At 43.9% G+C, this 11,877-nt stretch overlaps 1 protein-coding gene across 9 annotated transcripts in view; it reads left to right on the forward strand.

The window, feature by feature from the left end:
- Ak9 (adenylate kinase 9) overlaps positions 1-11,877 on the forward strand; it is a 137,443-nt gene that overhangs the window by 99,177 nt on the left and 26,389 nt on the right. For 8 of the 9 annotated variants that reach the window (XR_004112534.1, XM_031348417.1, XM_031348419.1 and 5 more), the window contains 5 exons: positions 1,096-1,315; positions 3,097-3,159; positions 8,182-8,385; positions 8,745-8,963; positions 10,181-10,394. Coding sequence is in view for 8 of the 9 variants with exons in the window: in XM_031348417.1 (XP_031204277.1) it covers positions 1,096-1,315; positions 3,097-3,159; positions 8,182-8,385; positions 8,745-8,963; positions 10,181-10,394 (920 nt within the window). In the remaining variant the exon portion in view is untranslated. Of the gene's footprint in view, positions 1-1,095; positions 1,316-3,096; positions 3,160-8,181; positions 8,386-8,744; positions 8,964-10,131; positions 10,395-11,877 lie in introns of those variants that run through there. The other variant, XM_031348424.1, reaches the window with a different exon arrangement.

Consider the following 11,877-nt stretch of genomic DNA (forward strand, 5'->3'; position numbering starts at 1 on the left):
AACAACAAAAAAAAAACCAACAATAACAGCAAATAAAAACAATCAAAAAAACTTATCAGACTAAAAGGGGCTGGCAAGTGGGAAGGGTGTAAATTCTTTAAACTATTTATTACCCATCTAATAAAGTCAAAATCCATCAATACATGTTAAACTCTATGATAGATGCAGAGATGAGATGGGGGAGGGGCCTCCGCAAACGTTGCAGCAGGCGGGGAAAGTAAAGCTGAGAAGACACAAGAGCAAGACTAGGTTCTGCTAGAAGTTTGGATACCAGTGCTGGACCAAGACTTCAAGAGTCTGAGGTCATAGATTTTTGCCCTGTTTAAGCAAACTCAAAGGCCTGGGATAAGTAAACATAAATTCCAGAACATACAGGCAGATCCTGGATCATCAGAACGTAAAAGAACAGGTTGTGAACGACAACCATTCCCGATTGCAGGGAGGAGGGTGGGGTGAACATCTCTCTCCTCAGAAGGACGCCCGCCCACAGGTTTAACCGTCCTGGCTTCCCCAGTGCTTATCTGTGTGCACCAACATTCTTTGCCCCCTACATCAATATGTAGTATAAGTAGATCTATAACGTAATTTTTCTATTTGATTTTTAAGTTATCATACAAAATAATGAGCTGGTTATGACATTTTCATATATCTACATCTATAGATGTATAGGTATAGATATAATCTCTCACTGATTTCTTTCCTCTCACAAAATGGTTCCTCTTCTGTTTTCATGTAATAGATGTCATATAGAAATTGATAGCTAGATAGGCAGGTAGATGATAGATGGATAGATAGATAGATAGATAGATAGATAGAGAAAGAGATGGATGGATGGATGGATGGATGGATGGATGGGTGGGTGGGTGGGTGGGTGGGTGGATGGATGGATGGATGGATGGATGGATGGATAGATAGATAGAGAGAGAGAGAGAAAGAGATGGATGGATGGATGGATGGATGGATGGATGGATAGATAGATAGATAGATAGATAGATAGATAGATTAATAGACCTTAATAGAGAGAAACATTTGATGTTTGTCTTTTGGGTGTAGAATATCAATATTTTAAGCAACTTTATGGAATTTTCCACCCAGCTCCACGGGCTTCATACTGGACGGCTTCCCACGGTACCCTGAGGAGGCCCAGTTTCTGGGGGAGCGTGGATTCTTCCCAGATGCCGCTGTTATAATACAAGTCGATGATCAAGATATCTTTGATCGTGTCCTTCCTGCCCAAGTTAAGAAGTGGAAAGCAAAACAGCTCAAGAAATTAGAGAGGAAGAAGCTCATCAAAGACTTGAAGGCAAAAATCAAGGTACAAGGAAAGACGTCTGCTTACCGCAAGACGTCTGCTTACCGCCAGCTTGGGTTTCTAAGCAGTGTTCACAAAAATGGGGTTTCCGATTGTAATGCAGCAGTAAACATGTAGACACTTTTCATCAAAGTTTTCATCCTTTAATAGGAATTAAAAACTATTTGAAGCCTTTTTGTTTATGTTTTTGACACAGGGTCTCTCTGTATAGACCTGTCTGTCCACCTGTCTCTGCCTCCCGAGTGCAGGACTTCTTTGAAGCTTTTTTTTTCTGATCACCAATGTGTTAATGCTTCTCTTTCTTTTTTTAATTTATTTTTTATTAGATATTTTCCTTATTTACATTTCAAATGTTATCCCCTTTCCCACTTTCCCCTCCAAAAACCCCATACCCCCTACCCCTGCTCACCAACCCACCCTCTCCCACTTCCTGGCCCTGGCATTCCCCTACACTGGGGCATAGAACATTCACAGGACCAAGGGCCTCTCCCCCCATTGATGACCAACTAGGCCATCCTCTGCTATATATGCAACTGGAACCATGAGTACTCTTTGGTTGGTGGTTTAGTCTCTGGGAGCTCTGAGGGTACTAGTTAGTTCATATTGTTGTTCATCCTAAGGGGCTGCAAACCCCTTCAGCACCTTGGGTCCTTTCTCTAGCTCCTCCATTGGGGTCCCTGTGCTCAGTCCAATGTTTGGCTACGAGCATCCGCCTCTGTATTTGTCAGACACTGGTAGAGCCTCTCAGGAGACAGCTATATCAGGCTCCTGTCAGCCAGCACTTGCTGGCATCCACAATAGTATATGGGTTTGGTGATTGTATATGGGAAGGATCCCCAGGTGGGGAGTAAGTCTCTGGATGGCCTTTCCTTCAGTCTCTGCTCCACACTTTGTCTCTGTAACTCTTTCTAAATTAGTGGTATTCAGGCCCCCCAGGAGGCCTCTCTCAGGCACAGCAGCTGTGGATGGGCTCAGCGGAGGCAGAGGTGCTGTGAGAGAGCAGAGGATTGGCCCCTTCGAAAGCTCCTACTCAAAACTAACTATCCCTTCCTTCACGTTTATAGCAGGACTCTTGGAATGACACTGGTGCTCTCTCGTGGACTGGCCCCTGGACTCTCCCATTCATCCTCCCAACTATTCGCAGACCAGCCTTCTAAATGTCTGTCTTGAGTCAAGTCTCAGACTGTCAGGGTCAGAGCTCCCCGTGTTGTCCAAACCCATTTCCTAATGGTGTTTTTAGCTCCAGTGGGTGTACTAAGCCCTTCGCTGGGTAGCCACACGAGGTACTCCTGCCCTGGGTGCTATTGTACATTTCTCTCTGGATCCCCATTATCACACCCTTAGCGCAGGGGAATTATCAGCCTTGGTACTGTGTTTTGAGAAGAAAGTGAAAGGATATATACCGTAATGCCAAAGACAGTGCCAGCCTCTGTCAGGCACACTGTAATTAGTCAAGCTTTGGGGAGTCCTGAGCCAAGCAACACCAAAACCCTGAAGACATTTGAACAGATCCACTATGTCAGACCCCGTGCATATACCCTCTGAGTCGTATATGCTTTCAAAGGCATGTCTCCACAGTAAGAAAAAGATTTCCAAACATTTTCAACACTTGGGAGGGACATAGTCCAGAAAGGATGTGCTGGGTCAATCACCGTCACATGTTTTTCTGGTGAGGTCCTACCCTTCCACCATACCTCAGCCCCAGCTTAAAAAGGTGTTTTAACACATAGCAAGTGATTTTATCATGTTTGTCCACTGCAAACCTGTAAATATTTCCTCAACAGGAGGATATGGTTGCTAAAAGAAGAGCTGAACTTATTTTGGAGAGAGAGAAAAAAAGGAAAGAAGTAAGTAGAATATATACATTCATATATATATATATATATATATATGAGTTTACAGGGGATTAGTGAAATTTATTTCTTTTATTTTTTTGGTATGGTGTATGCTACTATCTTAAATAACCTTTTATTATATTTATAATCAGAAAAGAATAAACAACTTCTGTTTTTTGTTTTGTTTTGTTTTGAAAAAGGGTCTCTCTGTGTCACTCTGGCCATCTTGGAGCTTGCTTCATAGACCAGACTAAGCTTGAACTCACAGAGATCCTCTGCCTCTGCCCCTGCTTTCCCTGCCCCCATCCTTCTGTTTCTCTCTCCCTCTCTATGCATCTCTCTGTATCTTCCTCTGGGTCTCTCTGCCTCTCTGTCTCAGCCTCTCTGCCCATCTCTCTGTGTCTCTCTGACTCTGTTACTCAGCCTCTCTGCCCATCTCTCTGTGTCTCTCTGACTCTGTTTCTCAGCCTCTCTACCCATCTCTCTGTGTCTCTCTGACTCTGTTTCTCAGCCTCTCTGCCCATCTCTCTGTGTCTCTCTGACTCTGTTTCTCAGCCTCTCTGCCCATCTCTCTGTGTCTCTCTGACTCTGTTTCTCAGCCTCTCTGCCCATCTCTCTGTGTCTCTCTGACTCTGTTTCTCAGTCTCTCTGCCCATCTCTCTGTGTCTCTCTGACTCTGTTTCTCAGCCTCTCTGCCCATCTCTCTGTGTCTCTCTGCCTCTCTGCCTCTCTCTCTCTCCCCCTTCTGTGTGTGTGTCTCTGTCTCTTTTCCTCTCCCTCTGCCTTCCTCCCCCACCTACCTCTGCTTCTCTCTCTGCCTCTGGTTCTGCCTCAGCTGAGTTTTGGAATTAAAAGCATGCACCACTTCTGTGGGCATGAACAAAAAGAAACCTCTAAAGATGCTGAAGTATTCTCATACAAAATGCACAGTGCACTGAACTGTATTTCTTTGGAATTTTCCTCTTGCTCTCACGCTTCCAGCTATCTCCATGGGGACAGGCTGAAAGCATGGGAGTGGGGATAGATGGAGCCTATAAATTTTACCTGAAACTAAACTCTAGATAGTATCAGGATGTGAAATGAGGTGGAGGAAAGAACCTATGAATGCTCCGGGTGGTGTCTAGCCACCCTAGGGTTTTGCTTTACTTGGGGAACAATTGTCCCCTCATCAAACTAGTTGATCTGCAGTTATTGCCTAACCACTCAAGGATACAGAAGTCATAGGAGATAGAACTAGGCAGGTATTGTGTTTTAAGTGTGAAGTGTTGTTCCCTCCCAAATCTACCCCTGCCCGGGCTTGTATGTTTGAATATGTCAGCTGGTGTCTTGGTTTTGTGAAGTTGTAGAACTTCTACCCGCTTACTGTAGCAAATGGGTTGCTGATATTAGGCCTTGAGGTTCAAGTCCAGCCTCACTTCCTGCCCACTCTTCCTGTTCTACCAAGATGTGAGGAAGTTAGGAGTCCCAGACACAGTCCTGTCACCAGGCCTTCCCTCTGTAATGGACCTAACTCTCAAAGAACAAGAAGCCTCCACTTCATGTTTGCCTCTACAAGCTAGCCTGCCTGCATGCTTGCCTCCCTCCCTTCCTCCTCCTTCCTCCCTCCCTCTCTTCTTCCCTCCCTCCTTCCTCTCCTACCTTCTTCCTTTCCTCCCTCCCTTCTTCCTTCCTTCTACCCCCCTCCCCTCCCTTCTTCCTTCCCTCCCTTCTTCCCTCCCTCCCTTCCTTCCACCTTCCTTTTATCCATTAGCAAGCATTTCCCCCCTTACATTAAACAGGCATTAACTGGCTTTCATGCCTGATCTTACTTCAAGAATTTACACAACCCTTGGCCAGAGCTAACTTCATCAGCAAACATGTTCTGGCATGAACTCTGTCCAAACCATCATACTAATGTCTACACTCAAAATAGCACTGTAACATGGACTCAACAACAGTTAACTACCAAAAAGCCCACCGCTAGTGTTGCCTGCATAATCACTTTACAGTTCTCAGCAAAGAACTGCCAAAAGAGTCCAGACTTTTGGGTATAGCAGACCAAAACTGGTAAGTTCCCTCCAGCTCTTACTGGTTATATCCTGTTTTACTACTATCTCTCCAGAGGGATAAAAAATGGAGACCAGAGACTCCTAATTCAGACATAATACCCAGCCATTTCCTTAGTCTCTTTTAAGCTAGGAGTTCTCACTGGAAGTGAGAAAATCATTCATTTTGAATTTCTCTAGTTGCTAATAATTTCATTTCTCTTCTTTGTTATTCTTTAGGTAAACCAGAGCCTTGACTAAGTAGAAAAGTCTTGGTTTTTTTAAAAGTGGAAATTAGTTTTTAGAATAAACTTTATATGAACCCGGTTTGTTATTTTTGTACTTGTTAGCACTGGAATAATATGATTTCTTCTTTTTTTTTTTTTTGAATTCAGAGATGTAGTGCTCTACTTTGTAGAAAATAGAATGTTGTAAATTTTCCACTAAGACTTGTCCTTCATAAAATTGATTATGTATCCCACTAAAATAATTTATACACCAAACTATAAGAATAAACTCCTAGGATTAACTTTATTACTGTGTGTGTGAGAGAGGGAGCGACCTGCATGCCACAGTGTGTATGTTGGGGTCAGAGGACTATTTAGAACTTTGGAAGGTTGGTTCTCTCATTCTACCGTGTGGATCCTGGGATAGAACTCAGACGGTCCAGCTTAACTATAGATGCCTTCCCACTTAGCCCTTGAGACTTAAGGAATTGAAAGTTCATTCAGGATATTGAATTCTTTTCCTAGTGGGTTTATGGAAATATGGGCAAAGGGAACACCATTGGCCTCGCCTCTCACAGTGCCTGTGGACAGGTGTAGGTCATTTATCACTATTGCGGGAATGAATTTAATTTTTAATCTTCTGTTTGGTTTAAACATTGCTTTGGTATGACGACAACACCCTCGGTCAGAGAGGATTCTGGAGAGACGCCTTGCTTCTCCTGTGCCTCTAGAGGCTCCGGGGCAGCCAGCCAATCTTGCTTTGTCTTGCACATTCCTTAGACTGTTCTGTGTGAGCAAGGGCAGAACGCTCCGCACACTCGATAGCCTTCAGGTCCTGGGCCAGCTTTTCAGTGGGCTCCAGGGTGAGAAGCTTTTGCTGGTTCTTGACCAGCTTGCCAACAGTGGAGAGGACACCTCTGAGATCAGCTGGGTCCCAACACACCAGAAAGAAGTCTTCAGGCAGTGGTGAGCACCCACTGATCCTTCACGTTTTCAAATAAGGATGGAGAGACCACAGGAAAGGGCTGTGTGTGGATAACCGTTGCCCACAATGCACTTGTCTGCCTTGCAGAAATAGTTCTGTATTTGCTTAAGCTCTTCACGTCAGCTGATGAGCCCAGCTCCCCCAGCTGTGGGGGTACGGGCAGAGCCCATGGATTGGCAGCATACCTGGCTTTACCCTCCTAAAACCAACTCAGGAACACATGCAGACAAGGAAAACCTTAACAACCTGCAGGTTGGCTTCAGCAGCCCAGGGACCGTTTCCATAGATGCTATGGGAAATGTTGCCATCTTGTGGAAACTCTGCCTCAGAATGGGATTAAAGAGATTTCTCTAAACCAGATCCCAGATCTCTCTACAGTCTCTGCTTTCTTGCCCGCTTGGCTGTGCCCCTGGGCCTTCTCTGGCATGTGGGTCCCTTCTATTAAGTTGGGAGCCACAGAAAGAAAAGACCCTGGAAGAGCCAGGAGAGTAAATCAACAAAGTCGCCAGGTGCCCAGGGTGAGATGGAGGTACAGACGCTGTACTGAGGAACAAGGGTCAAAAGAGAGGGAAACAGGCTGGTGAGATGGCTCAGTGGTTAAGAGCACTGACTGCTCTTCCGAAGGTCCTGAGTTCAAATCCCAGCAACCACATGGTGGCTCACAACCATCCAAAGTGAGATCTGATATCCTCTTTTGGAGTGTCTGAAGACAGCTACAATGTCTTACATATAATAAATAAGTAAATCTTTAAAAAAAAATAAAGGACAAGTAAGGCTGAGGAGTAACTGAGTCTTGGAGTATCCCACTGGTGTGTACAGGCCCTCGGTTCAACCCTAGGACAGCAAGAAACTTGCCTCGTCTCAGGCCTTAAGGCCAATCTCTAATACCAACAGGGAGAAAGCACATACTGAGTAAATACAACAAGCAGTTAAATTGTTTTTTATTTTAATTGTTGTTGTGATAGAACACCATGACCAAGAGCAACCTGGAAGGAAAGGTTTACTTCATCTTAGAGCTTCCCTCCAGGGAAGGTAGAGCAGGAACTCACGGTAGGAACCTGGAGGCAGGACTCGATCCAGAGCCTGTGGAAGGCTGCTGCTTACCGCCTTGCTCCTCCTGGTCTGCTCAGTCTGGTTTTCTTTATATACCCAGAACTACCACAGTGGGCTGGGCCCCCCCACACAATCAAGACAATGCCCCACAGGCTTGCTGCATACTGCAGGCCCTAGAGGGACATATTCAGGGATGACTCTAGCTTGTGTCGTCAGAGCTGGCAAAAGTCTAGCTGGAACTGTGTGTGTGTGTGTGTGTGTGTATGTGTGTGTGTGTGTGTGTGTGTGTGTATGTATGTGTGTGTGTGTGTGTGTGTGTGTGTGTGTGTGTGTGTGTGTTTATAGGCATGTCGATGTGAGAGTTCTGTCTTCGGCTGATGACTTTCAATGTACTAACTTATCCAGTGCCCCGACCCCAGTTCCTATCCTATGAGATAGTTCCCATTTTAAAGGTCTTGTTCCAGTTGACAATGTCGCTGGTAGTGTTTTGTAATCTCTGAGCTGCATTAGATATTATTTCTAAAGACTATCAAAAAAACACACCATGACAACTCTGGATATAAATAGCATTTTGCATCCCATTTGTTTGCGGAAGTGTCACTGTTTTAGCGCCTTAAAGACATTAAATGTCTAGGTGTCAGCTCTCACATTTGTACAGCCCTGCCAGCTGATATCAGTTACTACATAACAGTGTTGCGTGACACGGGGTTTCGACAGAGAATAAAGAGGCTGTTTTCTCCCTCAGGCCGCTTTTAAAGAGGAAGACGAGTTTAGTGAGGAAGACGATGATGAGGAGGACATTGAGAACATCCTTGAGGAAGAGTTTCCAAAGGATGAGGAAGAGATGAGCGAGGAAGACGAGGAACAGGAAGGAGAAGCAACCGAGCGCCTGAGAAGCGAGCTGGGGGAGAAATTTGAAACAGAAACAAATAATATGCAGATGATACAGGTTATGACCCTCCCTTCACCACTACTTAAAGAATAGCAATTTGGGAATACAAAGAGAGTGATTAGGGCCAGTGTCTTGTGTGTGTGTGCATGTGTACGTGTGTGTGTGTGTGTGTGTGTGTGTATGTGTGCGCACGCGCGCACGCACGTTTCAGGGCAGCAGGCAACATTACTTAGCAAGGTATGAATTTCACAGATCAAGAGCAGCGTAGGTCCCTCTAAGGTCAGCATGGGTTTATCTTCCCACAGGCAGTCCCTCATAAAGCTTACATAGCTTTAAATGCTTAATCACCAAGCTGTGTCTACATACTGTAACTAAGAAACACTAAATACATCAAGCTTTCTAATTTCTCTTATCAGGATGAATTTGACAAGTTTCTGATACCAATAATTATGGTCAACGGAGCTAGGAAAATGCATATTGTACAATATGTAATGAATATGAAATTGAAGCCGCTGGTGGAAAACCGTGAGAGCATTTTTGAAAAGTGTTACCCAGTATCCTTACACCTCGCTCATAAAATGCTCGCCTTTACCTACAAACACATGAGCTCATTTGGCTACTGGGACCCTGTAAAGGTAAAGTCAAAAAAGTCATCAGGAAACCATCATCCCTCACTTTTTAAACATTGCTTAGAAGATGTGGTAATTTTGGAAAAAGTAAATATTTTATAGTGCTATCCATTAATATTTGGGAGGCTGAGATGGAGCCATCTCACCCCCACCATTGCTTCTGCTAGGAAGTATGTAATGTGGTGCCAGCACTCTGTCCTACCTGACTTCCTTTGTGTCCCTAACATTTACTCCTAGCCAGAGATGTCATTCCCATCAGGATGAACCACAGTGCTGACAATACCATTGACACACTCTCATACCCACTCTTCCACATCTAGGAGAGACGGCTCCATCAAAAGACCATCAAGCCTAACTAACCTCAGTTAAATTCATGGCTGTCATCAGTGATGTGACAGGATTTCATCTGTATAAAAATGCAGAATAAATTTGTCTATCCCATAAGACAATACAGCTGGACTTACTGTATTACCTGTCTCAAATACTATAGCAAAACTTCACACAGGGCAGGTTAGCTGGTGTAATTTATTTTCTTGTAGTACTACTAAAGGCCTCTTACCCAGGTACCAACCAGGATCAACCCTGTTTAGCTTCCAAGGCAAGGTGCATCCAGGGTGGTTTCCAAAGAGAAGAAGCATAGGTCAAGCTGTGCTTGAAGCCTCTCATCTTGTCTACTACCGTCTCTCTCACAGGGCCTTCATGTGAAGCTTCCTGTGTACGCCCACTCGTGCCTCCTGTTCTAAGAACCCCTGGCCCACAGTTCACCTTTTTGACCTTATTTTACCATAATTGTCCATAAAGGTCCTGTCTCCATATACAATCACATTGGCAGTAAGAGCTTCAACATAGAAATAGAAAGGAGTAGGGAAATATAAGCTACAACACCGCTTTAGAAGTGGATCTGTTTGTGAGGATAAATTAGTTCATGAATAAGTATAACAATCTCATACCCATTTTCAGAAGCATTCACTATAAACACAAGTCACTCTGAAGGAGGTTGGAAGGTAATTGTCATAAGCTAAAAACCAAATAGTAAGCTTTGCACTGCCCACTTATGCTATGCAACAACCTGCACTCTGTATCCAGTTATCTTGTTAACTTACAATTAGGAGTTCTGTACTATGTAAGGACGCTTACGTTTTTATACTTTACGTTTTTTCCAAATGTATTGAAGGGAACACTTTACAAATTAAGTCTGACGTGTGAATTCAATCGTACCACAGCTAAGCGAAGGAGAGACAATCAAACCTGTTGAAAATGCAGAGAACCCACTGAACCCTGTGATCCATCGGCAGTACATCTATTTCTTATCTAGTAAACAAACTAAAGAGAAATTTATGATGAATCCCATCAAATATATCCGGCAACCCAAACCCAAAGCCACTATGCCTGTGAGGATTATGATTGTGGGGCCTCCCAAGTCAGGGAAAACTACAGGTGAGTGTCTTTACTCCTCGAACCTCAGGGGAGTCCTGAAACCCAGCACCCAGCACCCAGCACAACCCAGCACCCAGCACCCACACTCCAGGAACCAGCCATGAAACCTGAGATTTGCTATGGTGAGGGTGCTAAATTACATCCCTACCAACACTGTACAAAAGGATTCCATTTTCTCTAGTCTTGGCCAGAATTTATTTATTTTGGTTTTTTGAGACAGGGTTTCTCTGTGTGGCCCTGATTGTCTTGGAAACTTGCTTTATAGACCAGGCTGACCTGGAGCTCACAGAGATCCGCCTCCGTCTGCCCCTGCTTCCACCTCCTGAGTACTGAGATTAAAGGTACGCACCTCTAACACCCAACAGAATTTATCTTTTTAAGATAACAGTCATGTGGCTGGATGGTGATAGGACCTCAATATGAAAGTTACTATTTGCAAGTATTTTGTGGAGGAGTCTTGTGTCTAGTCATCGATGATGTTTATTTTATTTTATTTTACTTTTTGTCTAGATGATTGATCTATCGGGGACAATGAGCTACTGAAAGGATCCACCATTGTTGCATTGTTGCATTCACTTTATGTCCAGTAGTGTTTATTCGTGGAAGCAGGCGCTCTGATGTTATATACAGTTGTGTCTTCTTGATGCTCCTGTTAGTTGCCCTATCACTGTGACAAGTACCTGACAGGGGCAATGTAAGGGAGAAAAGACTTATCTTGGCTCACAGTCTGTGATAGCAAGGGAGGTGTGGTGGCTCAGTCTAAGACAGTGAGTGTGTGCTGCTGCCACATCTTCACATCTCAGCAGTTCAGGAAACACAGAGCTCATGCTAAAAGCAGACTGGGTTATGACTCAAAAAACTTTCCTTCCAGTGTCCCATCTTAAGGGGCCACCCAAACATACAATAACTTTCTAAAGCAGTACCAGCAACTAGTGACCAAATGATCAACATGTGAGTCTGTTTGGTGACATTCCATATTTAAATCACATCATTCCTTTTACTTTAAAAAATAGCTATTTGAGAATTTAATGCATTGTCTGTTGGTTGCATTCAGATACACCCCACCCAATCCCCATTCCCCACCCACTCAACTTAGTGCTATTGTGGGGCATCCACAAGAGGAAGCTACTCAGACATGAGTTTAAGCCAATAAAAAACCTTTATTAGCCAGTCTTTCTTTTCATTTCAGCAGACAGAGATGTCTACGTGCTAAGTTTTATGGCCTGAATGGTACTTTCAATATGGAGTCAGTTGTGCTAAAGTCTGGGGGCCTGATACAGTCCTTTTATCAATATAACATTACCAATGTCTCTTTTAACAAACTTGGCTTGAGGTCTGTTTTGTCAGATCTGAGTATAGTTAATCTTGCTTGCTTTGCTTAGAATAGTCTTTTCTATCCTTTTGTTTTCAGTCTATGTATACCTTTGTTGGTAAAAGTGAGTTTCTTGCAGGCAGCACACTTAAGACTTGTTTTTTTTTTTTT

Source organism: Mastomys coucha, unplaced genomic scaffold, assembly GCF_008632895.1.
Source record: "Mastomys coucha isolate ucsf_1 unplaced genomic scaffold, UCSF_Mcou_1 pScaffold3, whole genome shotgun sequence".
In the NCBI taxonomy this organism is placed as follows: Eukaryota; Metazoa; Chordata; class Mammalia; order Rodentia; family Muridae; genus Mastomys; species Mastomys coucha.